General features: G+C 38.8%; 1 protein-coding gene across 1 annotated transcript in view; it reads right to left on the minus strand.

Moving 5' to 3' along the window:
* Window positions 1–1,114: 1,114 nt before the first annotated feature.
* The window catches only part of col7a1l (collagen type VII alpha 1-like), a 49,400-nt gene continuing 23,120 nt past the window's right edge, over window positions 1,115–27,394 (minus strand). Inside the window, exons 21-80 of the mRNA XM_008301326.1 lie at window positions 26,990–27,274; window positions 26,765–26,904; window positions 26,232–26,355; window positions 25,666–25,809; window positions 24,691–24,878; window positions 24,184–24,273; window positions 24,058–24,075; window positions 23,944–23,970; window positions 23,727–23,792; window positions 23,329–23,409; window positions 23,209–23,235; window positions 21,660–21,704; window positions 21,410–21,484; window positions 21,235–21,330; window positions 20,975–21,001; window positions 20,715–20,768; window positions 20,489–20,560; window positions 20,327–20,386; window positions 20,058–20,093; window positions 19,896–19,940; window positions 19,668–19,703; window positions 19,428–19,472; window positions 17,260–17,331; window positions 17,143–17,175; window positions 15,998–16,069; window positions 15,821–15,880; window positions 15,695–15,730; window positions 14,950–15,030; window positions 14,619–14,654; window positions 14,440–14,484; window positions 13,716–13,787; window positions 13,539–13,574; window positions 13,210–13,236; window positions 12,999–13,037; window positions 12,859–12,921; window positions 12,001–12,039; window positions 11,846–11,890; window positions 11,701–11,733; window positions 10,420–10,485; window positions 10,200–10,244; window positions 10,033–10,068; window positions 9,914–9,940; window positions 9,764–9,835; window positions 9,465–9,527; window positions 9,223–9,240; window positions 9,085–9,120; window positions 8,966–9,004; window positions 8,836–8,871; window positions 8,601–8,735; window positions 8,246–8,335; window positions 6,924–7,112; window positions 6,475–6,582; window positions 5,031–5,075; window positions 4,573–4,641; window positions 4,141–4,197; window positions 4,001–4,045; window positions 3,756–3,845; window positions 2,328–2,381; window positions 2,169–2,219; window positions 1,115–1,666 (exon numbers count right to left, since the gene is read on the minus strand). Of these exons, the coding sequence (XP_008299548.1) occupies window positions 1,655–1,666; window positions 2,169–2,219; window positions 2,328–2,381; window positions 3,756–3,845; window positions 4,001–4,045; window positions 4,141–4,197; window positions 4,573–4,641; window positions 5,031–5,075; window positions 6,475–6,582; window positions 6,924–7,112; window positions 8,246–8,335; window positions 8,601–8,735; window positions 8,836–8,871; window positions 8,966–9,004; window positions 9,085–9,120; window positions 9,223–9,240; window positions 9,465–9,527; window positions 9,764–9,835; window positions 9,914–9,940; window positions 10,033–10,068; window positions 10,200–10,244; window positions 10,420–10,485; window positions 11,701–11,733; window positions 11,846–11,890; window positions 12,001–12,039; window positions 12,859–12,921; window positions 12,999–13,037; window positions 13,210–13,236; window positions 13,539–13,574; window positions 13,716–13,787; window positions 14,440–14,484; window positions 14,619–14,654; window positions 14,950–15,030; window positions 15,695–15,730; window positions 15,821–15,880; window positions 15,998–16,069; window positions 17,143–17,175; window positions 17,260–17,331; window positions 19,428–19,472; window positions 19,668–19,703; window positions 19,896–19,940; window positions 20,058–20,093; window positions 20,327–20,386; window positions 20,489–20,560; window positions 20,715–20,768; window positions 20,975–21,001; window positions 21,235–21,330; window positions 21,410–21,484; window positions 21,660–21,704; window positions 23,209–23,235; window positions 23,329–23,409; window positions 23,727–23,792; window positions 23,944–23,970; window positions 24,058–24,075; window positions 24,184–24,273; window positions 24,691–24,878; window positions 25,666–25,809; window positions 26,232–26,355; window positions 26,765–26,904; window positions 26,990–27,274 (3,953 nt within the window). The 3' untranslated portion in view covers window positions 1,115–1,654. The remainder of the gene's footprint in view (window positions 1,667–2,168; window positions 2,220–2,327; window positions 2,382–3,755; window positions 3,846–4,000; window positions 4,046–4,140; window positions 4,198–4,572; window positions 4,642–5,030; window positions 5,076–6,474; window positions 6,583–6,923; window positions 7,113–8,245; window positions 8,336–8,600; window positions 8,736–8,835; window positions 8,872–8,965; window positions 9,005–9,084; window positions 9,121–9,222; window positions 9,241–9,464; window positions 9,528–9,763; window positions 9,836–9,913; window positions 9,941–10,032; window positions 10,069–10,199; window positions 10,245–10,419; window positions 10,486–11,700; window positions 11,734–11,845; window positions 11,891–12,000; window positions 12,040–12,858; window positions 12,922–12,998; window positions 13,038–13,209; window positions 13,237–13,538; window positions 13,575–13,715; window positions 13,788–14,439; window positions 14,485–14,618; window positions 14,655–14,949; window positions 15,031–15,694; window positions 15,731–15,820; window positions 15,881–15,997; window positions 16,070–17,142; window positions 17,176–17,259; window positions 17,332–19,427; window positions 19,473–19,667; window positions 19,704–19,895; window positions 19,941–20,057; window positions 20,094–20,326; window positions 20,387–20,488; window positions 20,561–20,714; window positions 20,769–20,974; window positions 21,002–21,234; window positions 21,331–21,409; window positions 21,485–21,659; window positions 21,705–23,208; window positions 23,236–23,328; window positions 23,410–23,726; window positions 23,793–23,943; window positions 23,971–24,057; window positions 24,076–24,183; window positions 24,274–24,690; window positions 24,879–25,665; window positions 25,810–26,231; window positions 26,356–26,764; window positions 26,905–26,989; window positions 27,275–27,394) is intronic.

Raw genomic sequence — 27,394 nt, forward strand, 5'->3', positions numbered from 1 at the left:
CCTCTCCCATTCCTCCCTCTCTCTCTCCAGGTCTCTCTCCACCTCCTGGTCGGTCCTCTCCCTCTCCAGCTCCTTCTCCTTCTCCATTTGCTCTCTCTCCTTCTCCATTTGCTCTCTCTCCAGCTCTGCCTCTCTCTCCTTCTCCAGCTCCTCTCTCTCTCTCTCCATCTCCATCCTCTCCTTCTCTCTCTCCCTCTCCAGGTCCACCCCCTCCTCCCTCTCTCTATCTACGTCTTCCTCTGTCTCCCAGTCATAGTCTCCACTCCTCTCCTCCTCCTCCTCATAGACGGGATCAGGGCCTGTCTCTGTATATCTGTCTGGCATCACTTCTTTCTCTTTTTCCATCTCCCAGTCTTCCAGCTCTTCAGCTTCAGTTGGTTCTTCTCCTCCACCTTGTATTTCTGCATGAATATCTCTTCCTGCATCACTGTATCTCTGCCTCTCTCTGATTTCTGGCCTTTCCCTCCTAGTATGAGTTTGAAGGTCAGGATGTTCTTGCTTTGCCTTCTAGAAAAACACATTTTGTGACACAAATGTATTCATAAGTTGCACCATCTTAATTTGAGTGAGTCCTTGATATTTATTTGAACTGATGATTGCTGACTTACATTCCAACTGCTGTACCCTCGAGCTCCAGAGGACAGATGCTGGAATTAAAATAAGTGGAAAAATCTTTTATGTGTGACCATGAAATTGCATTTTCACATTTTTATTTGATGCAATTTGAGTCCCATGTATGCAGTTTGACTATTTAAAGACTGGAAACACAGTATCTAGTTAAAATAATTACTTTTTGTGCTGCCTTAAAGCGATTTCTTCCACCCTGGACACCTGGCATGAACACCTACAATATAAAAATGATTACTAGCATCATTTTTTGCTCTTATTTATCTGTCTTCTGCAAAAAACAGGCGACACTTACCATGGAATCAGGCCAGGAGGTGCCTCTTTTCATCCGAATTTGAAGTCGAGGCACCTGTTGAGTCCCCCAAAGCTTTGATGAGCAAATTTAGCAAAGCAATTTTTAAGCTTTCTATAAAAGAAATGTGCTGACTGATGTGTGTGATGGAAAAATATACAACAAAAAAAAGAAGACAGAGACTTGCTTAGAAACTTATTTTAACATTTTTACTGAAGCATACATGCACAGAGAGGTTAAACACTGACATTGCAATAACAAAGAAAAATTTCACCAGTGAAAACAGTGTTTGATCTGGCTACAAAACTGCATATAGTACCACTACATTCTGAATAATATCAATGATACTTGGTGTTAAAAAAGCAAACTTTTCTCCAAGTTTCAATAAATAAAATTTCCATACAACTCAGCACAAGTAAATATGTGTTGAAACTGTTGGTAAATGCTCGAGGAAGTTTATTGCTGTATCAGTTACAGAGAAATGCTTGTAATAAATAAATTAAGAGTTCTTGAAAAGGTAGGTAAGGCTACACTGGTGTTCACACTGCAGGAGATGACGTTGGGTATGGCCATAGGTTTGGGTGGGTGACATTGTCTCTGTGTGGAAAGAAGTCCCCCCTCATGAAACGTTGGTTGGGTTCAGGTTTCATCCCCAGAGTTCACAGTTTATTCACACTCTCCGTGCAGTGCTTTCTTATGATTCATTAAGACTCTATAGTCTCAGTCTCTTGGGAATTAAGAGATTTCCTGTTTAAAAAAAAAAAAAAAACGAGAGAGAGAAAGTATTAAAAGTAACTCTCTGGAATTTAGTCTCAGTAAATCATTCCTGAAAAGTTGGACTAAGGCTACAGTTTCTGCTCATTCCCACTCAGACAAGCTTTAGAGAAATCATGCTAAAAGCATGCTGCTCAAAAATGATGTCCTGTCTCATGCTTTGAAAAAAGGTTTGATTTTATATTTCCATTCCCTCTTGTAATCACGTTAGCCACAAACACGTGCATTGTTTTGCACTGGTGAAATTTTCAAAGAAAGTAGAAGGAAGAAAAGGTCTTAACATGTGATGCCAAGTGCTCAGTCTGTATCATTCAAAGTATATTATAGTGAAGCCAATACTTCAATTTATTCAAGCACTTGCCCATCACCTTCAGTCCTCTTGTGTTAAGTGTAAATAAAAGAGCTTTGCATTCCAGGGCATGCAAGGATCTTCAGACTCATTCATTGAGATTCAAATCTGAAAACACAACTCTACCTTATCTGGTTCTTCTGTTGCAACGGGGGGCGTCGGCAGTGACGCTTCATCCTGGTTAGAACAATAAAGGAAAACATCACTTTAAAACTGAAGCACCATACTGAGTATATGCTCCATTTCCAATAAGCACTGAGAAAGTCAGCCAAGACCCTCATATACCTCCTCTGTATCATCCAGGGCTTTAGATAGCGGCTCTGTGGTTGTTGAGATGACCTACAGGAAGATAAATCAGAAGGAGATCTTTAAAAATATGTAACACAACCAACCAGTCTATGCAGAAGTAGCACAAAGCCTTCTCCTTTTAACATGCTTTGAAACGTTTTCCCTTGTGTTTTGGTGTTTGATTTTTTGGGGTCATCATGTTGCATGCTTACACTGATGTGCCATTCAAGTGACATATTGGGCCAGAAGACTTTAATGTTTAGAATATCTTTGGCTTGAAGTGGTATTTTGATAGTTGTCTGACTCATCACATGTAGATTGCAGATATAAGCCTACCAATGGCCACTTCTTTCTCTTCCAATATCTACATGTTACTATTTACAAAATACCCTTCATGACAGGAGACAAAATCCTCCGAGCAGGAACCTCCAACACCGAAAAATTTTGCAGAAGGTTTGGATCGTTCCATAAATCAGCCCAGATAGTTTTATTTGGCGAAATAATTAATTCAATTAAAAAGACCCCAAAAGGTCCAACAAAAAAAAACCCCCAAATTTGAAAGGAAAACCGGGCCGCAACCCCGGCCTAACAACGCCCAAAAAGAATGCTAATGGGTTGAAAGAAAAAAAAAAAAACCAAAAAGGTTTTTCCCCTTCAGCAGAATGACAACGAGGTGTAGTCAGACCATTCTCCACAGCACTGTGACGACACTAGAGAACAGTCTGACTATACAAGGCTAGTTTGATAGTAGCCCTGTTTAGCCCTGTGTCACAAAATCATCGTGCTATAGGAGGGAAAAAAAGCCCCCCCCTGGTTGGAATTCCTTAAAACAAACAACAAAACAAAAGAAGCAACCCCCGGGGTCCAAAAAAAAAACAGAAAAAATGGTGGGAAAAAAATGGAAGCAAGGAAAAGAACAACGGCAATGAAAAGGAAAAACCAACAAAAAAACAAGAACAACTAGAAGACCTGCATTACTGCATGATCCAAATTCTCAGCAAAACTTTGAATGTGGTAGGTTGCTGCTCAGAGGTCGTTGTGATTGTTTCCAGTCGTAAAATAAACCTGTTACACACAGATAGTGGAAGAAAGGACAAAGCCAAATGAGACGTTTGGTGGCGCATATCTGCATCCTACATCCAGTGAGTCAGACTAGTTTGATAGTGACTCACTGATTTGGTTTCTTGATTTTATTTAAAGGCGCTCAGCGCGTTAACTATTCAACAATGGTATAAGAGTGGAACGCTAAATGGGCGGCATTGCAGCCACTATGGACCAGAGTGCAAGAATCTGAAGTGGTTTTTTTTGTTTCTTGGTTGTGTCTTTGCACCAAAAGATAAAAATAATACATTCATGTCAATGCATGACATCAATAATTCAAAACAGATAAAAAAAAAAAATACATCCAATGATGTGTAGTTTCACCTGTGTGTCTGTTTCTCGGTCTGAGAACAATGTAACAGGAGGACTGGAGGTTTCTAACTGGGCAGGATTGTGCGTGGGTAACTGTTCCCCCTGCAACAGATAAAAACAGCATAAATATATCATTATTCTTCCGGTACAACAAAGCGGCACACAGCTGAGTTCATTTGTATTTCTATCATTGTCCAGTCCTGCACCTGTGAATGACTTTTTCTTATCATGTGGGCTACAGAATTATGAATGCTCACCTTTTCATCCACTTGATGGGGGGTTTCATCTGTTTGGACTTCAAGCTGCATATGATTAAGAAAAACACACACATTTTACATTAAATATGAATCGTAACGTTTATACCCGATGCAGGAGGAGAGCACTGAAGCAAATGTACCTGTCGGTTTTCTCTTCTCTCCTTAGAGACTGGAGGGCCATCGAGGGAAACTTCCTCCTGATTGGAAAAAAACAAAACAGTAGTCTCATCATAACTTTTAAACACTCAGAGTACATGATGTGCAGAGCAGACGCAGTGGGCTGCAGTGACAAAGTAATTTATCTGTAATAATTAAATTCAGGTAGTGGGAGTGCCGTTAATCAACTCTCTGCAGTGTTCATGTGGGCAGTGACATATTTCAGTCCCCAGAGATGCTGCTATATTAAAAAAAAAAAAACACACACACACACACACAGGCGACTGGATCAGGAGTTTGACAGGCTTGTTAACAAGAAGACACTCAGTATGACAACGTTCTAAATCTGTAACAACTCCACATCATCACCATCACTTCAAAATGAAGGTTCCACGAGTTTATTTATTGCTGCCTACCTCATATTCGTAATTGTATTCTTCACCGTCATAAAACTCTTCCTCTTCTTGTTTGTCCTCTTCATTTGTCTTAAAGCAGAAATTACAATTATTAGAAGAAGATATGGAGCATCATTCATCATCTGCGCAATGCCAAGCGACCACAAAGCAGCCCATCCATCAGTTTGTTGTATTTATAATAAGAAGCACATGAACGTTAAAGCGAATGCATGCTTTTAGTTAAATCGTAAAATCATGTACAAAATAACTGGTTAATATAGTTTGTTATATTTGCAATATGTTAATTTATTATTAGCATTTATTAAGTTTTAGTAACAAAGCAGTTATTTCTACGCAAATACTGTTAATGTCGTGTTAGAGTCAGTTTAAGTTTGGGTTTCTGCAGCCGTGTTAGTTGATGTTGGGTTTTGTTTAGTTCGCCGCTAAAGGTTTAGTTCGACCCCTTCAAGGACATTTACCAGGCGTTGTCTCTGCCTCTTATGTCGTCCTTTATTTCCTTTGCCCTGGTTAAGAAGTTCACAGTCAGAGAGAAAGAAGATAAAGGTTCCTCATGCTTCAGAAGTTGTTGATGATTGAGTATGAAACTATGGTTGATAAGTTTAGGGAGATAATTAAGAGGGAGATAAGTAGTTAATGATTATCAAAAAAAAACAAAATCAAACAACACCTTTAGGATGATTAGGAGCCCTCAGTGTTACAAAATAGTTTAGAGCTATTTATTGTTGTAGGACCACACCAGAGTGTTCTGCATGTTTTAGTTGATTAGTGGATTTAGTCGATGGCCATTTTTTTGGAGGAGTCCCTCTTCTTGATGAAATTGATAGGCAATGATTTAAATACTAATCAGAAACCCATTTTTATTCACAAACTTCAATTTACGTGTAACAGTGGCATGAAAATCAGCTCACAGATACTTGTGTGGCTCATTAGAAGAAAAGTCATTCATCAGAATAAACACTTTCATGTGGCAAATTTTTTTAAAAGTTCCACCTGAAAACAACAAGACAGTAACAGCTGTTATAAGGTTGAAATGAATGGATCTTGGGCTCTGTGGATGTTTTGGCGAATGTTCCTTAAAGGTGCAATGTTTGGCAGCCTTCAAAATAAAGGCACCATTTCCCATCAACACAGGGACCTCCAGGGTGGCAGCAGGCTGAGCTAAAAGTTCCCATCATGCTCATTGGAATTTCAGTGTTTACTTCTTGTTTATCTTTTGGATTAGGTTTTCTGACAACACAGCTCATTAGTGCTCAAACTCCCAAATGTCTCAGTGTCTCTAAACCTGCGGAGGGGTTGTCTCCCCCTTTTGGCAGTTGTCAATGTGTGGTTATGCCTCTTGGTTGATCTGAGCACCAAGTTTTGCTTTGTGTTTGTTCTTTTGTCTGGAGCATCAGAAACGTTTCTTTGACACTTCTCCACCACAGGTTATGCTACATTACTATTATATTTGCCGTAGTCTACTGCGTCTTTACTGCTGTGGTTGCTCCCCTGTTTATCTCTGGCAAACCAATCACTGCTGGTTGATCGCAGACAGATCTCTACCGATGTGGAAATGGATGTTCATTTAGGAGCAAAAGTCCTAAACTCTGGCTTTAAAATGTATCTAAGAAGCATCTGCCCACATCTCTACTAAAACACACATATAATTTGTTTATAAAAACATGTGAGGCCACAAAATGTCAAGTTTAGAATCTCTGGATGTCTCTGGAAGTTGATTTTCATACGATGAACTGAACATTAGGAAAGCTAAAACATGAAACACTTTGTATGGTCCTTTGTATGTATACATTTATACATCTATACACTTATTTACACATTTATGGTGAAGTGATCGAGGAGTGTTCTGTGGTTTATCTTCTACTTTAAACTTCATTATCAGTAAAACAGTCATGGTAGCTTTACTTTCCCACGTTCCCTGTTCTTCTTCTTTGCTCCTGAACTCTTCTTCAGTGAGTCCTCCTGAGTGAGGACAACAGTCTCCACCACAGTTTCAGGTAACCCTGAAACCGTCTGACACAAATTTACATGTTTAGAATTTCACATTCAGCAGAACTTAAATGTTAAATGACACTAGTTATTTGACAGAATTAATTTTGTCAGGGTTTTAAATCTTTACATTTTCGCGACTGAAGTTTTTCAGGTATTTTAACCTAAAATTATGTGAGCGCTTGCCGCAGCGTACTGCATACCATGACCTAATTACTTGATGATTGATTTATTGAACTGTATTTTGGATATTTGATAATAAGGAGTTACAGGAGTAATGGAAGAGATAAAGAGAAAAAAGCACTGAGCTGCTTTAATCAAAATGTTGATCTAAAATCAGCTCTGAATCGATCTAACGTCCTTACCTCTTTGGTTGTAGTGTAATTGAAAGTAGAATTGACCACAGTGAAATTAATTTTGAGCGAAGGCACTTTGTCACTGTCCCAGTCTACTATCTGCTTCCCTCTGGCCTCGATCGTGTTGAACTCCTGCTCTCCGTTCAGTGTGGTGACGCTCCATAAAGTAGGAACCTCTGAGGTTTCATTTAATGGATCCTTCACAATAAAAGACAGAATAAGAGGAAGTGAAAAAGCATCCAGCTTTGACAAGAAGCATCTGTCTGACGTAAAAGCGCAATAGTGACAATACTAAAAGGCATTATATAATGCTGATTTATTAGAGTACACTGTAAAAGTATTTTTTGAAATACCTAAAAAATATAAATAAAAAGACAAAGTGAAATTATATGACTAATTTTAAATCACATGAAAAAAATTAATAACTTCAGATATCCATTATATTTCTATTTTAGATTTAGATATAGATTTTTTTATTATTATTTTAAAAAATCAAGACTTGTAAATGTATCACCACTTTATAAATATTTCCTCTTTATTCAATGGATGAAACTATTCATCTTTTTAAAGGTAATTTATACGTTTTTAAACATTCATCAAACATGAAAAAGAAAAACAAATCCATGCTCTCAGGTAAAATTAAGGCAAGAAAAGTTAATTCAGTTTTGGAAAAATATTGCATTTTTTTTTTATTGAGATAGTTATTTTTCACTACTGTGAGACTCATATGTTTGTTTGCTTGTGGCCTAAATAAATATAAAATTTTAAAAAGAATTCTAAAAAAAAATATAAGTAAAAGACAATCAGTCACATATCAGACACTGCAGTCTTCATACAAATACAGGTGTGGTACATGATCACATAGATTCAAGTCTGTCACATTCCTGGTAAAGAAGTAAAGAGTTTCGATATTTGTCACCCAGACTATTTTTATTGGAATGGTCTTTGTTGCTTGGTTACTCTAAGTGATGAGTATTAACATAATTAGATGAGAAGGACATGAAAGACGTTTTCTCTTGAAAAAATGAAAATGTTATTAAGGACTTCACGTCCACATTCAGCTTTCATGACTTCTCCAATAAAAAGCTAATGACAGAAATAACACAAACTCCTTGTTTTCCTGCTACAAAAGTCTTGGTTTCAGGTTTGTTTGTATGTTTAAGCAGCTTGAATCAAGATATCAAATTGCTGAATTAGTATAAAATGCATTTTGGACACAACTTTATTTGGCTTTGAAAAAAATAACAGCCATAATTTCATCATGTAGGTAGACTTTTTCCCCTCATTTTGGGGAAAAACAAGACTTAAAGACCCCGGCTGAGGTTACTCACAACTGACAAAGACTCAGGAAGATGGCCATCCAAATCAGGGTCCTCAATGGTGTCCAGCGGCTGACTGCTGAGGTCAAACTTCACAGAACTCTGAGACAACACAAACATAAAAAGAAAACGATTTCATTTCTAGTGCCCTTTGTTTCACAGATTTTGTGATCTTATGTTTAAAGACATAAATAATGAGATATATTTAAGTTGACAAGTCATTTGGTAAATTACACGTCACCAGTTCAGTTGTTGCTCTCTAAACATTGACGTTTTGTAGTCGTGTCTTGTAATTCTATGAGGAATTGGCCAAAAAAAACAACTGCAAAACCAAAAATTCACAGCTTCTTTTCTTGATTTTACTTACTGTGTACTCGGTGATGATGTTGGAGGTGTGAGTCCCTGTGTTTTCTTTTGTTTTCTTGGAGGTGCTGAGCACATGAAGCAGTTCCTCTATTCCATCCTGCAGCAACCTGTCAATCAACGTCTTCAGCAAAGGCAGCTGAGAAAACAGATTTTATTCAGAGGGTCAAACTCTGCTACTACTACTTTACTACTACAAACTCTGTCAACGTCAAAACACTGTCAAGCTCAGAGCTCACCCTTATACCATAGGCTTCAAACATCGCTTCAATGTCCTAAAGGGGTGGAAAAATATGTTACTCAGAGACTTAACAATGTCAAATGAGAACATGTAACCCAGAGTTGGATCTATTATGTCTTGTGGTCAACCTTCATCTCTAGAGATTTTCCAGGAGCTCCATTATCGCCCTGCAGAAACACAAAACAAATACAGTGAAAACAATGTAATGTACATTTCAATATTTTCGAAGCAGACTGATCAACACTACCTTCTCTCCTTTCAGGCCTCTTTCTCCTTTATCACCCTGCCAAAAAAAAGGGACAAATAAGTCAACAAGTCTAAATATCAGGTTTTTTCTCTCTCTTTTTTGAACACAGTTTCATTATAAACAACATTACCACCTTACCTTTATTCCCGGAGAACCCTAAACACACAGAAACAGAGGAGCAAGACATTTGAACATGCATCCACAATGCATGACATCAAGCTCACCATATCTGTTTGCAAAACAACTTCCACACTTAAGCACTACAGTCATCGCCGAATGATGACTGAAATTCCATGCAGGTGACGTATGAATCCTGCCATGCAACTTCTAAAATGATGTGCCATTGTTTACGAGCTGTTGTGTGCAAGTGTCAAACTCACAGTGGCTCCTGGAGGACCCATTGGGATTGGAAATGCTTGTCGGATTTCGTCAATGGTGGCGCCCTGAGAACGGATCCAAGTGAAAATTAGGAAAGTTAAACTGCAATTCAAGTCTAAATAGACTGACATTTTTCTGAACCACCACAAAACAGAAATGAGTCAAACTGATTGTGATTACAGGTATAATCATGAACACGTCAGCTAAACCTGCTGTTGAGCTTTTGTAAGAGGTTTGAAATAAGAAATCTGTTTCTGTTGTGATCATACAATTCACCAAATTTGCAGGGGTTTATTTTTACCTCAGAAGTGACAAGCACTTGCCTACCAGGCAAACCTGGAGGTCCTGGTTCCCCCTTACTGCCATCTGTGCCCTGTGACGAAACAAAAACTCTGTTACAATCTCAATTTTCTCACAAAGATTTCTTTTTCATAACTTAAACACCACTTACATTTGCCCCTGCGTCTCCCTTGTCCCCCTGTAAATAAGAGGGACGTTAACACATGTTGTTTTTTTGTTTTTTTTAAAGTGTCATGAACTTTTAAGTTGGTTGCAATAACTTTTATGAACCTTTTTGCCGTCATCTCCTTTGGGTCCCTTTTCTCCCTATGAAAAGACACAATATTTTTAATTTCACCAATTAGCTAGAGAATGCAGAAAGACTGTTGTGAAGCACACAGCAGTGCAGGTGGTGTCAAAAAGCACGGTGGTGTGAGCTGTCTTATGAAAAAGCTCACATCTTTTCCTGGCAGGCCTCTCTTCCCATCAATGCCAGGTCTCCCCTGTCGAGGAAATACAACTACTGATCATTACGGCTAATGACAAACCTAAAACAACAACACATTTCATTATATTGGTTTGAATCTAATTGGTTTGAATAGCTCCAATATTGGATGTCGCCATTAAAAACATAAAAAGGATGGATGGTGATGCACGGTGACTCAGAGACATACTCACAGCAGTTCCTGGTAAACCAGGCATCCCAGCGATCCCAATCCGGCCCTGGTCTCCTTTATCTCCTTTCTGTGTTAGCACAGAGAACATTTTAAAGTTTTTCACCATAGCAAAATTGTGAAAAATTTACCATAAAAACACAAGAATTGAGTGTGCAGAAACACTGAAACAAAGAAAAGGCGGAATTTCCCTTGTAAGTGATTTATTTTAACACAAAAAAAAGTTTACTGACAATATATAATGATGTATATAATACTTCGTCATGTTGTGCAAACTACCTTTATCTATGGAGGGGCTGGTAGAACAAGAACAATCTGAAACTAAATGATTCTGACACATTTGTGTTTGTCCAAAGACATTTCTATATATTCTATGTATTATATATTTTTATGTTATTTTGACTCACACAAACACAAAAACACCACAATGAAAAGCATCTACAGTTCCTGGGTGCATGAAAACAAGAGTGAACTAAAAGATCTGAGTGGAAATGCTCTAAATCAAGATTCAAATTCATGACAGGATCGCTGATGTTTCCTTAAATGTTTTTGTGTAAGTGAGATAACGCAATTCACATGTAACAGGAAGCTTTTATGTTTCTTCTGATTTAACTTCAGTTAGTCGGTGAGTCACAAACTCCAACTAATTACTGCGTAGGGAACTGAAGTGAATCTAATTATTTCTCCAGTTTTCACAGCTAAGACCAACTAAAAGTTATATCTGATTATTAATGAGGTATTTCAGTTTCTCTGATGCTCACACAAGTCTAACACTACATGTTTGGCTATTGGTGCAAATGTCTTAAACACAGTTTCTGCAGGATTTACTGAGTCTAACTGAACATATTGTTAAACATACTGTAAAAAGACTGCAGTTGAAGTATGAAATAAAACCAAGAGGAACACTGTGATCTACAGTTATTAACTGATCGATACCATTCGAATATAATTTGCAATGTCCCAATTTAATTCTAGGCCCAAATTAGTAGCAGAAAATAGGCAGACAAGCACATTTTATGTTGAACACTACTCTCAATAGCAGCTAAAAGGGAATTTAAATTATATTTGAAATTAAAAAGTCTATAAAAATCATCATAGTTATATTATTATGACTATTTTATAGACTTTTTAATACCTTCTAGGGCCTACTGTATTGTGTAAACTGAATTCAAAGCTTTTTAAGACCTTTGAAAACCTGAAGATAAGCTGTTATACTGTATGTTCTTTATAGGTTCTTTATAATGTCATAACCTTGAGTTATGACAAACAACATTGTTGGACTCACCAGACCAAGCTCTCCTTTTGGCCCTTCATCACCCTGTGGTTTTCACAAAACATTTTATAGTCAATACAAGTTTACATGGGCATTTTCACAACATAATAATTGAATAATACCAGTAACACTGTGTGTATGTAAGTGTTTGAATAACCTTCATTCCTGGCTTTCCTGGTAAACCATCAACTCCTGAACCACCCTACAAACCCAAGCAGTTTTATATTTCAACATATATTTAAACAAATGCTGAGTCCTGGTGGATCAAACACAACCACAGGAGCTGCAATTTAACATTATGCACACACATACCAGAGACGTTCCTGGTAATCCAGGTTTTCCTTCTGGACCCTGGAAAAAGAGAATATTCAAAAACTGGAAGGATTCAAGAGATTCTAATCATTCGTAGTGGTGAACTCGTGATTATTTCCATTATCAACTAACCTACAGATTTGCCTGTTTGTTTGATTTTTTACATTTTGTCTATGAAATGTAAGAAATGGCTTAAAATGTATTGGTTTGTTTGTCCTTGCCCCAGAAATCATCAGACTAGAAAGTAGAAAGCAGCTGTTTGTCATGTTTAAGAAGGTGGAGACCCAGAGAATATCTGGGATTTTGGCTTTCAGGTGAAGTCTACAGAGCAGCACAACACAAATTGACAAATTTTATCAGTTACACATTCAAATCAAAATCAAATCAATCAATCAAATCAAGTTTATTGTCATTTTGCTGTACATACACGGTTGTACAAGCAAGATGAAAAAGTGTTTCTTCAGGATCCAATAACTTAAAGCATTTCAAATAAACAAGTGTTTGCATATCTAGATCAGCAGTTCAGCATTCTGATAGCTTGTGGAATGAAGCTGTTGATCAATTTTATCAGTTACACATTCACGTACAGGGGAATGTTACACACTCTTACACTGGTTATCCAAATAATATCCTGACAGCAGACTAAAACAATGGGCTAATTGTTTCAGTGATCAAATAATAAGTTGTAAATAATAAATAATCTCACCAGCAGGATTATAAGAACTGGCATCTCTTGACTACTACCTCTAAAACCGTTATTCTATGGGTTACTGTTTGGGATAGCACAGTTGTCATGATCAGTTCGCTCACAGATTTGCAGTATGAACATTTTTGTGAAGTAAGCCAGAGGATACTCACTCTTGGCCCAGGTAGACCCGTTTCTCCTCTCAAACCAGGCTGACCGGGCTCTCCTGGCTCACCCTGGAAATGAAAGAATTTTAAATTTGTTTACAAAAATGAATGAATTAAAGAGTGTTGCGTGCTATTCTTCAAGGTACCTTAATCACTCTGGTCAGAATGTTGTTGTCTGTAATAATCTAGAAGAACAGAATGACAAATGAAAAGTTAGTTTGCTAATCAGCTGATTAGTGAACAGACATAACGTCTTATGGGAGATTATTATTATTTTTTTCAAATCATTAAACGCTTCTGTCAAACATGGCTGAACTGATAAGAAGTTGTCAGAAATGACAATAGAGATTTGTTTACTTGTGTTCCCGGAGGCCCAGGTTTTCCCTTTGTGGCAACGCCAGCGTGATCGAAAGAAGACAGACAAAGACACAGTTACAATCTGAAATGTCACACTGCTAAACACATTCCATATTTGTAACACAAAGGACAAAAGTAGGTGCACTGAAGGGTGGCACACACAAAAAGCCAAAGTTAATTACTCAACGTATCTAAACAGAAATCGTGAAGTCACAGGAGGAGAGCAGGTTGTAAAGAAATGGTGACTGACACAAGAGAATGACAAGAAGGCGGTCAACCACGAGAAACAACGTGATCGTCAGTTAGACAGATGGAAGATACAAACATACCGGCTCTCCTTTGTCACCTTTGATGCCCTCAGTGCCCTTCAAAAAAGAAAAACAGCACAGGCAAAGTTGAAGCCTCACAATTTCAGCTAAACAATCCACAACATTATGATTCCCTACACATATAATTAGCTACAGAGGAGCGTGAGTTTATTTTAATTATCATGTCAGAGAACTTACAGACAGACCAGGCTTCCCAGAATCGCCTTTTTCTCCAGGGTCCCCTGGTCGTCCCGGTAACCCCAGTGGACCCTGGCCAATAAGATTCATATTAGAAAACAGAGCACCTCACATTATTGTGTTGCAGTAAATTCACAAATAAAAATTTACGATTTAATCCTGTGTGTGTGCATAACTGCTGCAACATGATGGCTGCTTAGTGAGAGTCCTGGCAGACAGCGGAGTCTGGAACGTAAACTGCTTGAAGAAAGCATGAGACTAACAGCCTAACAGTCTATAAACTGGATGAAAGGGAATTGAAATGCAATATGAGCACACAGTGAGTTACAAAACAAAATTTAACTAATTATGTGACATGGATGGCACACTGGGTGGTGGTGAACAAAACTGTGCGGAAAAAAGCCAACTTGAATGTTTGGTGCTTGCAGAGCTAATTTCAGTTTGATTCTACTATTTGATTCAACTCTTCTATTTGCCATGAATTGTTCTCTTATGCCCTCTAAAATCTTCCTTGCTCTTTGCTTTGATTGTATCAAGAATACTACCAGGTGTTCTGGTCAAAGTTTTGCAATCAGAGCCCCAAAACACTTTTTTTTTCCCCTGCACAAGCTTTATCACATCTTTCAAATCCCATTTTTCTTTCTTTCTTTTTTTTTTTCTTTCCGGAAACAGCCTCTGTTAGAGTTGCTTTTTGCAAAGACTTTATATGATAGCTGAAAAATACCCTGATTCCTCTGTCGCCAGGTTCTCCAGCTGGTCCTAGTTCACCCTGTGAAAGAGAAAAATTAAAGGAGCTAATTTTATTTACGGTTGATCTTAAATCATTGCTGAAACACCAAACTTCTGGAATTAAATGTTTAAATTCAAATCAACAAAACCAGCAAAAACATGCATCAAACCAACCTTAATTCCTTGTTCTCCTTTAGCTCCAGGTGCGCCCTACACACACACAGTTCATAATAACTGTCATCAGTATTACAATGCAAATATGAAGCCACCAACATACACAGTATATAAATGAGAAAAGGGAACAAGCGGATCATTTTCCTGGCCTCCAGCTGAAACTGAACCTTTTATCTGCAAACATCACATTTCGAACGCTCCATTTGTCATATCCTACTCGGGATTTTTATAATACCCTGAGCTTTCTTCTCATGTTTCCTAAATAAGCTTAAATAACAAATCTGAATTGTGCTTTCGTCAGTGCTGTAACAACCACTCAGGATTTACTTACATCTTTACCTCTTAATCCTGGTTCTCCAGGATTGCCAGGTGAACCAGGACTCCCCCTGTCACCTTTAAAGCCGTCCTGCCCCTGAGCAAAGACACAACCTCTGGTTCAGAATCTCAGTAGAAAGTCACATGTTTTTAAAATGTACAATGAGGGTTGTTATTAGTTGCAATAAAAGTCTGAGGTGGAATTTACCCCAAACACATTGTGTGCTTTACATGTTATGATTACTTAATATTATGTATACATTTCTGACCACATGGGGGAGGCAGAACAACATCTAACACTCATATAGTATAATGGCCACACTTATAAGTCGGTGTCAGGCAACATGTTGATTATTTAGCATCAAACACACAAAGAGTAACATTCAGCTTCAGTTGTGTTTCTGGTCACCTGGTGAGCGTAACATTCACTAAATCCTTCACTACATTCACCAGTTTGTGGCTAACTTTGTCATCCTGCTGTTTGTACAGATGACATGCAGTGAGTTGTTGGAGCTGTTTTTTTGCTGAAAACAGCTGCCTGCTGTGGTAGAAAATGGGGTTGTTGAAAGTGGTGAGAGTGAACCAAGATGGGAAAACAACGTGCAAAACCAAAATAAAGAGCTGAAAAATGGTAAAAGTCTGCAGAGGGTAACTGCAAAGTCAGGGGAGGAATCACTGGTGATCGTTTTCATGCTGCATATATTCATTTGAGCCGTTGTTAATCTGAAAATATTCACTGGAGACGCTTTAAGTGAACTCACCTTTGGTCCTGGTTTTCCAGATAAACCAACATTTCCCTATGAAGGATGAAAACATGATTAAAAATACAGCAGCAAACAACAGCTGCTTCCTGCTTTATTATTACAGAATTCATATGGATGACTCACCCTCTCGCCGTTTTCTCCCTTTGGTCCCTGCTGTCCTGGAATCCCAAAGCCAGGACTACCCTGCACACGTCACAGCAAACCACAGCCACACGGCAAAATCATATCTCATTATTCTGCACCTAACATCTATGTGCTCTGTTTTTCCATTAGTGATTGAAAAAGACCAAATATATTAACCTTTTCTCCCTTATCTCCTCGTTCCCCCTTTATTCCCTGAGGGCCTGTTGGACCGACTGGACCGACGTCTCCCTGACAGACAGAAGACGTGCACACACTCAAACACATATACATCAATGAGTCAGGTCAGCAGGCTAAACTTCTCTTCACGCTCGCTGGCACCCTGTGGACTGAAATTAAAGAAGCCTCATCCGACGGAGCATTCAGTCCCACTGAAAAAGTTAATGAGAGAAAATCTTAATTGTGTTTGATAAGCGGGCCCGGAGGATTGAGCGTGCAAGAATACCCGGAATAATTAATTACCGGCGTTTCCATGGAAGGAAACATCAAGAGAATCATGTCCCTCTGGGTGACTGACTTATTTGAAGCTGGTTAAGATACACGCAAGCAAACAACTGACATGTGAGGTCGTGACAAAATTGAACAAGGTGATGCAGCATCCAAAGTTAGATTGTTTAAGCACTAATTGCCAAAACCTAAATAGCAGACGAGTAACTCTTTTACTGCCCTAAACAACTTATCAGACTAATAATTGTAGTAGTTGGGCAGCTTATGCCAAAAGAAGAAGTTATAATTCTACAAATATTTCGTGAAGGTACAGTTTTTTTCAAGGCAGAAGAATTTCTAATTGGCTGACTTAAACCTCACTATAAAGATCCAAAAAACAGAATCCATCTAGCTCACAGCTATCGTGACCTACATGGGCATATTTTCAACCAGTATTTAAAAAGTTTGGTGATTTCACATGAGAGAGTTCTTGTCTTTTATGACAGTCTTTTAGTTGAGCAAAATCTGAGTCAGAATGCGATGACAGGTGTTTATTTTATTGCTTGCGTAGGCAGACCGTGGCATCAGATCTAGTCAAATGATACCTGCACAGCGTCCTGATGAGGCTGATTCATCAGGACGCTTCATAATTATAATAATTGGGTTTGTTTTTTTCAACCTTTTCGCCTATTTAGTTGAGAATATTTAATGTGATACACCAATACTAAAGATCTAAAATGCTTTTTAGGATGTTTAACTTATTTCTGAATCAATTCTGTGTGAAAGTGAATCTTTTATCTGTAAGAATGTGCTACACAACTCCAATTGTGGTCAAGTTAGTGAGAAAATTAGTGATGAGAACTATAATGATGACTTACCCTGGCGCCCTTTTTTCCAGTTGGACCAATTATCTGTTGTGATGGGAGAAAGATGACTGAGAGCTCAGTAACAAGTGCTTCTATTAATAGAGTTTAAATGAGTGACAGTGTTCTTACTCCCTTGGCAGGATCTCCAGGGACTCCTCTTGGACCTTCATCTCCTTTTAACCCCATCGGCCCCGTAAGTCCCTGGAAAAGTTGAAGTAAATGTAAAACATTTTTGAACGCTCTGTGTGATTTCTGTTTAGATTGACAACTCCAACCCTCTCGTTCAAAAGCTCTTTTTCATTTTGTGCCCAACAAAGTCTTGTTTTTAATGTTTTTTTTCTTCAAAGTTAATCTTTTTGAATTAAAAAAAAAAAAGCAACCCGTATTACAAAAGACAGGAAGATGGTTCTCATGACGACATTTTTTTGCAGTAATCTCTTCTGTGCTGCCGCAAATTAAAAACCACTGAAGCAGGAAAAAAATGGCCCATTTGCAAAAGATACCCATTGAGGTTTGACAATTTGGCTCAGAGATCGTATGCAATCAGGAACATCTCCGATAGAGCCTAATCTTCAAAACCCAGAACAAAGTGACTGCCTCATTTGCTCATTTATCAACCTAAATGTCTGTTTGGAGACATTAGAGAACAGATATTAATTAGTGCATCACTGGCTCTTCCAGACAGCTTTCGGAGTTGGTCCCAAATAAACATAATGCATTTGCCTCAGGCTTTTTTGTAATCAAAACTGAATTGCAAATTTGTACATTATATGCTAAGGTGAGTCACTGGAGGGAGTTATGACTATGTAGATTTGCAGCCCAAAAAATAGAATATAGTGTTTTTTGTTTCTTGTAATTATAATTGAATTCAAAAAGATTAAGTATCTTACATTCTATATTTATGACATGTAAAGTAAAACATCTTTAAGATTTTTTATTTTTTTTGGATGATTATGGCTTACAGCTCTCACAGCATTTGAATATTTCATTTCCAGTTTGAGTGAATGACTATTTAAGCAGACTGCATGCATTGTATTACTCAGTCAAGTTTGGTACATGCAAGCACAATCATGGAAGAGACTGCTGACTTAAATGTTGTCCAGAAGATCATCACTGGCATCCTCCACAAGGAGTTTAGGCCACAGAAGGTCGTTGCTTAAAAACAAGGCTGTCTGTTGGCAGAGTGCTGAATCAAAGCGTATTCATAGAAAGTTGACTTAAAGTATGGCAGGAAAAGGTGCAAAAGCAGCAGGGATGACTGCAGCCTTGAAAGGATTGTCAAGAATAGATGATTCAAGGACTTGTGAGAGCTTCACAAGGACTGAGGCTAGCGTCAGTGCATCAAGACTAAAGGAGCTACAACTGTTACATTCCTATTATACAGACACTCCTGAACCAGAGACAATATCAGAAGCACCCCGCCTGAGCAAGGAGAAACAGAACTGGACTGTTGCAAAGTGGTCAAAATCAGCTTTTCAGAAGAGAGAACATCTTTCACTCTATTTTATGGAGTCTATCGAAAGAGTGAAGAGGTGCAGAAGTGTGGAGTTTCTGCAGCCTGTGAGGATTTTTGGTGCCATGTCATCTGCTATCGTTGATCCACTGTGTTATATCAAGTCCAAAGTCAACACAGTCGTCTACCAGGAGATTTCAGAACACTTCATGCTACCATCTGCTGGGAAGCTTTATGCAGATGCAGATTTCCTTTTCCAGCAGGAGTTAGCGCCTGACCACAGAGCCACTACAACTACCAAACGATTTGCTGTCCATGATATTACCGTGTTTGATTGGCCCACCAACTAACCTGACGTGAACCCCGCAGAACCCTATACGAGGTATTGTTAACAGGAAGACGAGAAACATCCCAAAATACAGATGAGCTAAAGGCCGCTATCAAACAACGTGGGTTTCAATAACACCTTCGTAGTGACACGGGCTAATCACCTCCATGCAACACTACATTCAACTTGTGGTAAAGGAGTCCTAAACAACTATTGATGGTGTAAATTAACACGCTTTTCATTTCATTTAAGATGCAGGTTTTCCGATTTCAAGAGCTATAAGCCATTATTATCAGAATGAAAACAAAAAAGGCTTGAAATGTTTCACATAGCGTGTAATAAATATGGAATACATGAAAGTTTCCTTTACATAACTCTAAAAAAAGAGAACTTGTTTCCAAAATTGTTGTTTTTTGAGTTGAACCTGTATATATTTGTCTTTAAAATGCCAACCTCAAGCTGCTACATGTATAATGTAAACTAAATCACATTTTATAAGACGTAATCTTCACTCACTGTGGGTCCTAGTGGCCCTGTTGGTCCCATCTCTCCTTGTTCTCCCTAAAAAGAAAAGAAAGCATTTGTTAATTTAACACTGACAAACGACATGCACACATACACACATTTTTGTTCCATTGTGATGAGTCTTAGTCTTAGCTGAATTAAACCGACTCTTTCATTTATCAACTTAATTGTAAAGCAAACATATATCAGCTTAATAAAGAGAGAATTAATTTGTGTGTTGGATGAACTCACCTTGTCCCCTTGCTCCCCTTTGAATCCCTTTTTTCCCTGCAGGTAAAAATAAATCACTTGCTCTGAATCCTTTCATCGCTGATTCTAACACAGCGCTCAGCCTTAGTTAAATGGGTTCGGCTTTAACTCATTAGAAGGAACCGGAATTAATTCATATGCATTTGAGGGTAAAACATGCAGGACGTCATTGCTAGCTACTGAAGTGGAGATTAATGATGGAGTGCACACCCGAGGTCCGATGATTCCCTGGATGCCCTGCTCTCCACGTTCACCCTTAAAAGACAAATTGCATGAATATATTACTCTGCAAAAAAAGTTTCTTTTGACTTAAACAAAAACTTGTCACATGCAATTAAGATACAAATTTATGTTAAAGTTTAGTATTTGTACCTTTGGGCCAGCTGGTCCGATTAAGCCAATATTTCCCTGCAAAACAGAACGTCAAACAGTGAATATGTCTGTGCAGATTCTCAGTCATCCAGGTCATGGTAATCTGAGGAGCTTCAGATAAAAAGCAACAGGACTTCTCTTTTAGACTCTTGAAAATGTTCCACCTCTCATCTAAGAGGGTTCTTAAGTTCAGAACTAAAGAAGCCTCTTCAGAAGATCCTGGTTTTCATTAGTTATTTTAGCACTTCAGTGTCTGTGCTGTGATGTACCTTCTCTCCTGGTTCTCCACGAGGACCCTGAATACCTTGAATGCCAACTCCTTCGTCACCCTGCAAAATATTCATCTTTAGCAGGCAACGAATCCGGTTTGATATTCTTGCAGTTTTAGAAGCCTGGTCAAGTGCAAAAGCTGCAGTTTGTAACACTTTTACCTTCTCTCCTCTCTGACCTGGTAATCCTGGCACCCCATCAATGCCAATGGGACCAGGCAACCCTGCAATACCCTGCAGGAGTTTGAATAACAGTGTGAGTTTGTGTGTTAGAGGCAGTAAGAATGACACAAAGAAGACACAAAAACATTATTTTCAAAAAGGAAACTCTGAATAATGTTTAATTTGTGTTGCGCAATACCTTTCATCACATCAACTATGTACTTACATCTTTTCCAGAATCTCCTTTGTCTCCTTTCGCGCCTTGTTTACCACGTAAACCCTTTCAAAAATTAATGAAAACATGATCAGATATAAAAAGAACCAGTGCATGTTATATGACAAGATAAACTGATTATGTGGCCTTAGAAATAGGTTAATATGCAAGAAGACAAAATTTAATAAAGTAAAATTAAAGTAATGGAGAAATTTAGTCCTTAAAACCCAAGCAAACATTTAAAATGACAAGAGGACAGTATTTATACATACTTTTGCTCCTGGTTCTCCAGGATCTCCCTAAATAAAAGCACAAAAATTAAAAGCAGCTGAACGTTGTCTTGACATTATATGATGTAATGAAATGCTATGACTCATGAAAATGATAAAATAAAAATGATATGATGGCAGAGCACACACATATGTAAAATGTAAATGACAAACTGGGTGTGTTATTATGCTGGTAGTTTTCACAGCTTGTGCACTGCACTGATTTTCTAGTAACTTTGAATTTTACTTCAAATTTCCGTTACCTTAAGAGGTGTTCCTGGTGGCCCTGGTGGTCCTGGCTGGCCAGGCAGGCCTGGAGAACCGTTGACCCCTGATACACCAGGAGGTCCCTGAGGACCCTGGAACATGTAGTGAATAAGATTTTATTTGCTCTGAAAATCACTTAGAGAAACTCCAAAACACTTTTTGAGAACTTACAGAAGATCCTGGTTCTCCTTTTCGTCCGGGCACAAAACTTGCATCAGTGCCGGCTATGACGTATCCAGGCTCCCCCTGAGTGGACACATTAAAAAAAACATAAATCTGGATACACCACAGAACTAGTTTCACTGTTGTTGCTATGGCACTTATATCTTAAATATATTGATAAATCTAGTCGACAACTGTCATGAATTCTAATCTGAGCAGAAAGTATTCAGTCGAAATTAAATTCACAAGCTAGACTTACTCTTTCTCCTCTCTGGCCCTTTGGACCTGTGCGTCCAGGAAGACCCTACCAAGGAAAGATTCATGAAGACTGATTACAACGTGAAAAGTGAAAATACAAGATGGAACAATTCATTAATCGTTAGTAAAACAGTGACAATGTAAAGTAATTGCACTTCTGGGGATTTTTGTTGCGTGTTATCTCCACTTTTCTGTGAAGTGAATGTTCAAAGCATCAGCTTTTGAAAGAAATTCCAAAAAATCATCATGTCGCTAAACTGCCTCCTGCTCAATGAGTGCTGGGAATTATTTTGAAAATAATTCAATGATTTAGTAGATATTGTGACAGGTATGTTTGGGGATGTGACTGGCTTGACTGACATGTCTGCTCAGTCATGCTCATGGTTTTGATTCAGTTGTACTGCGGCACTCAATACAGTTTTGCTATTCATTAGCTTGCATCAATCAGTTTTCTGCTCACCATAACTTTGGCTTGTTCAGTTAATTGGACTTTCAAACATTCAAGAGATTCTGGTGTCCGCATGTCTCAGTAACTAAATGTTAGTTTTCTTTATGGTTTCCAGTTTTAACATATTTTTCTCGCTTTATGCCGTTTTTTCTTTTATTTAAAATTTAGGGGTGGGACTTTAACGCGTTAATTAACACGGAAATAATGCGTTAAAGTCCCACCCCTAATATACTTTAAAGCGTTAATTACGATTAATTACTTACAACAAAAATAACACGGTAAAAAAATTAATGCATTTAATCGCAGTTTGCATCCAGGCAACACGGAACGTTTGTCAGTGCCCAATTTCATGGTCCACCGATCACACTGATGCACAAGATGCGTCAGCGCTACGCTAACAGCAACAAACATGGAGGAATCCGATGAGAACGCATTGCTTGGACTGATGGAGTTTCATTTTAAAAAACTGCCAGATGGAAACCGTGACAAGAGCATGGTTTTGTGCAACTTGTGCAAAAAAGAATTTGCATACCAGCGAAGCACATCAAGCTTATGGTGCCATCTGAATGCAAAGCATGTTGAAACCACCAGAGCTGTAAGCGCGAGCAGTCCTGGAGAGCGATTAATATTTTTAACGCGTTATTTTTGTTGTAATTAATTAATCGTAATTAACGCGTTAATGCGTCAAAGTCCCACCCCTATGAAAACTCTTTTTAAAGTATACAGTTTCATACCAAGTAAAAACAGAAAATGCCCCAAAATACTTCCACTGTGTTTGATATTGAATACAAAGCTAAACCTCAATTAGACAGATTCATAAGTACAGCCTCTTTGAGCCGTCTTTTCTGTTCCTGCAATTAAGCTGAAGCTTTTATAATTTACTGCATATTATATATATTAATTATATATCGCATATGTACTTGATAGTTAACAGTAGGGAGGCAAAGAAAAGAGACTATTAGATGCACCAGAGGACCCTGGCCACATTCAAAGACAGGACATCACATTTATACAGTGTCATCTGAGTTTACGCCAACTGGTCCACCATTTAATCCTTGAACAGGTTTTCGTTTTATGAACACATGTGACATTTCGATCTTACCATGTCACCTGAAACGCCTGGAGGGCCCTGAAAAAAAAAAAAAAAAAGGCAAACGAGTAATCTTATTTTCAGGTTCAGATCAAGTCAATGTGAGGTTTTGTTCTTTCTGAATGTAGTTACCCGTTGGCCAGCAGAACCCGGGGGTCCAGTTCTTCCTGGTCGTCCTGGCAACCCAGGAATACCATCTGTTCCAGGAGGTCCCTGGCAAATTAAGACACTACAGTCAGTCCAGAAAATGAAATAACAGACTCATACAGCAAAGCCACACTCACACAATTACCACGCTGTTACGAGAGATTAGATTCCGTATCAAGAACAATATAATTGCAGCGACGTTTTATAGAGTGGACCGATGACCTTTTGTATTAACATTAACTGTAACTGAGTCAAAGGATGCATAACGGTAAACAGATTGTAGTTGATCTCATATTTGTACCCATTTCTGCCTTTCATGCTGAATACTTGCCAGCATAAATAGTTTTTTTAAAGTATGTGTCTATGTGTCAGTTGATTCTTACCCTCTCGCCTTTCTCTCCTTTGGAAGATGTGAAAGGGTCATACTGTCCAGGGCTTTGCCTGAATTTCTACAGAAGCAAATGATAACACCGGTTATTGTTAAAAGTTTAGTTAATGTCAAGAAAATTAAGCATATTTGGCAAAGAAGGGCAGAGAGGGGGCAGTGAGGATGCATTAGCTTGTCATTTAGCAGGTAGTGAATAAATCGGTAAAACATACCAGACCTCCAACACCAAAACCATCTCCCTGAAAAGAGTGAAAGAACAAAGGGAATAAATAACTCTATTTTACAAGAATATTAAAATCAGTATAATCTGAGTCAAGTTAACTCACCTTTTCCCCTTTCTGGCCCTGGGAAAACAAATAATTAATACGATTAACAGCTGCTCTTTAACACAACGTTAAACAATTCATGATTCTGACTTGAGTGGAGGGGAAATGATTTGTTTCTGCACAAACCTTCACACATTGGGAGGAGCAGGGACCCTCAGGCTTAATCAGCTCCTCTGGCTCCTCTGGGTCATCAGTTGGGGTGTCTAGCTGAGCAAACTGAGAAAAAAAAGTGATTAAAAAGGTATAGTCAACTGACTAAAGTTAGACGACAGTGGCAGAATAGGCTGTGTTGTGAATTCACTCTGCAGTCACGTCCTCCTCTGCTCTGACGTCAAAATGAAGTCAAGGACGGTGACGTGTTTTCTTCTGCAGAGTCTTTGTGTGCAGATTGAAAAAGTGCCTGCATACACCGTGAACCGTGGTGGCTATGTATGAATAATCAGCTCCACATGTGGTTGAAGAGATTCTTCTATATGTGCGTAAAGCGGAGTAATAGAACGATGAAATCAACTAAACATATGCCAGCTTCACGCATAAATATGTTGTCCTCCTACCAGGTTTTTATGAACTATAACGTACCATATCTCCAGGTAATAAGGAAAAAACTAAATAGCAACACAAACACGAGCTCACCTCATCATTTAGTTTGAACTCAGACAGGAGTTCCTCGCTACAGATGCTGCTGATAAATTCTCTTTCTATGGAGGGGAAGTCATCAAAGGTCGGCGAGTAGAAAATATTCTTGTAGCTGGTGGGAGCTGCTATTTTATTCAGCTCCTCCATGTCTGCGTTAGAAACTCCAACTGCAAGGACGCTGACTCCTACAGGGGACAGATTCAAAACATGATAATCCAGACTGAATATTCATTCTATATACGCTGAACAAAAATGTACATGAAGCACGAAATGTTTGATTGAACTCTATCCATTCTTTTAAACATAGTGGAATAAGTATTTGTTGTTCCAACACATGACTACAACAGAATGGAGGTCATGGAAATTTTGACAGTCAACCTGAAAGTAAGGTCACAAATCAGTAAAAAGTCACACATCTGAGTTAATGAGGTTGTTGCTGCTACTTGAAGGATGTTGATCGACTCTTTTAGAAGACTGGGTGAAGTTGGTGGACATTTTGGGGGACAAGATCATGTTGTTGGACACATCCATCAAGAAATACACTTTCTTACACAATAAATAGTGGAGTTGCAGACATTCAACTGTCTGGTTAAAGCCCTAACTAACATGCCAGCATGTCAATAGCCTGTCCTTCTCTTGTCATTGTGTCATTTGGAAAAAGCTGCATTTTAGGGTCGATCTTCATAGTCAAAGGAGTGACTTTGTACTAGCTGTGCTATATGACCAAAGAACCACCTGCCTACGGTGTAAATGAACCTAGTTAGAATGAGAATTTGTCACCAACAGCTCAAAAATGTTTTGCGCACAACAACAGAAATGAAATTCTTAACTTTCTCTCCAAGTCAGAAAAGAAGGTCATTTATACACTGCGTTTACATTTCTGTTCTGTCTTTTGTTTCGATCATTTTAGCTCCAACTTTTAATTAACAAAGCCCACTTGTAGGCTTTAGGATAATTTCCATTCGAACTGACCTAAAGCACGTGCAATCCTGGAGGGTGGCAACACATTATCTTGGGCCCTGCCATCTGTGATCAGAACCAGAACATGGGCCACATCCTGCCTCATCCCCAGAGACTCCTGGAACAGCTCCTGCAGAACGTAGCTGATGCCTTTTCCTGGAGACAAACAAAGGTTGTAGGAGCAAATAGCCAAACTTCGGGGCAGTCATGCTGATCAAGTCGAGCAGATCTAACTGTAGTAGACTGAACAGGATCAAATTTAACTCTGCATCTGGCTTTTGTATTTTCTTTTTTAAATGTTTATTTTTATTTTTTCACATAGCATAAAGTTTATCCTTTACAGCAACAGATCATCTCATACGGTACTGGCTATGTCAGCAGTCAGTGTGCTTCTAAAATATGTAGTAGCAGGTTCAAGTTCAGTGTGCTTCCTCTCCATCAATATGACAGCTGCTAGAGGCCATGGCTTCAATAGCAGGACCTAAAGACTGTTACAGGAATTACCTGTCATCTGATGGCAGGCGGCAAACCAAGACAACGAACTGTGCACATTGGAGCAAGTGTATAGTGTCACTAACCTGTTTTGGTGTTGCCCCCTCCGTAACGCAGCGCTCTGAGAGCCCTGAGCATAGAGTTCCTGTCTTTGAAGTCACTTAGACGGAATTCAATTCGAGGCTCGTCGCTGTAATGAACCACGGCTAACTGAGAGAAGACAGTAAGAGAACATGACCATCGTCACGGCATCAATACACTGACTTTTTGATCACATTCAGAGTAATAAAACTGACTTCATAAAACGTGTTTTGCATTCTTGTTGGCACTTTCTTTGCAGCAAATCTTTCCTCTTTCCACATGGCATTGTGCCTTATTCCCCATTTCTGCTAATTTTTGGGTCTCAATCTGCCCATTTGGAGAAGCAGAGCGCATTATGTTACTGCTAATGATTTTACAGGACTCACCTTGTGGGCAGCTATTGTCATTTAAAATTACTGCAATCGAGCCCAATTTGAAATTGCCCAAACAAAATCACAGCCAACGTGAAGAACACCTGAAGCCACATCTTCAGCACAAACTAACAGAAGAGAAAGGATATTTTTACTAAGTCACCAACCTGCGTGCCCTGTGGTCCGATAACAGGGAAGTAAGTGGCCACTCGGAATAAGAAGTCTTTCATCTTGATGAAGTTGTTGGCGCCAATGCTTGATGACTCATCCACTAAGATTACTATGTCTGCTTTGGTCTTTGCACACACTGACAAGAAAAGGACAAAAATACAAACTATAAATATACAGATTATTTAAAGTAGTTATTGTTTAGGTTTGTATCTTTAAACTACCTGGTCGTGGCTGAGTTGTTGTCTCTGTGCTCAGTGTGGTTAATCGTGGGGAGGTGGCTGCTGCTACTTTGGCTTCAGTGACTCGTGGCTGACCTGGAGGCTTCTTGGTTGTTACGGACTTAGTTGGTGCAACGACGACGGGGTGCCGGGTGGTCTTGGTGGTTGACTGCGCGACGGTCGTGTTGATGATGGAGGCAGTGCGGGAGGCAGTCGTGATGTGTGGGGAATGAGGCGCCACCGTAGCCTGCACAGGCTGGACTGTTATAACGGGATCATCTTGTCCCACTGTGATGTACAGAACCAGAACATAAGTGATGACAACAAAACAAAAAGTAAATCAAACTTTCAAGGTTTCTGGGGGTGAGTCGCTCCTGCAGCAAAAACGGGAGGAGTGATTCTGCACTG

This window comes from Stegastes partitus, unplaced genomic scaffold (assembly GCF_000690725.1).
Source record: "Stegastes partitus isolate 25-593 unplaced genomic scaffold, Stegastes_partitus-1.0.2 Scaffold1659, whole genome shotgun sequence".
Lineage (NCBI taxonomy): Eukaryota > Metazoa > Chordata > Actinopteri > Pomacentridae > Stegastes > Stegastes partitus.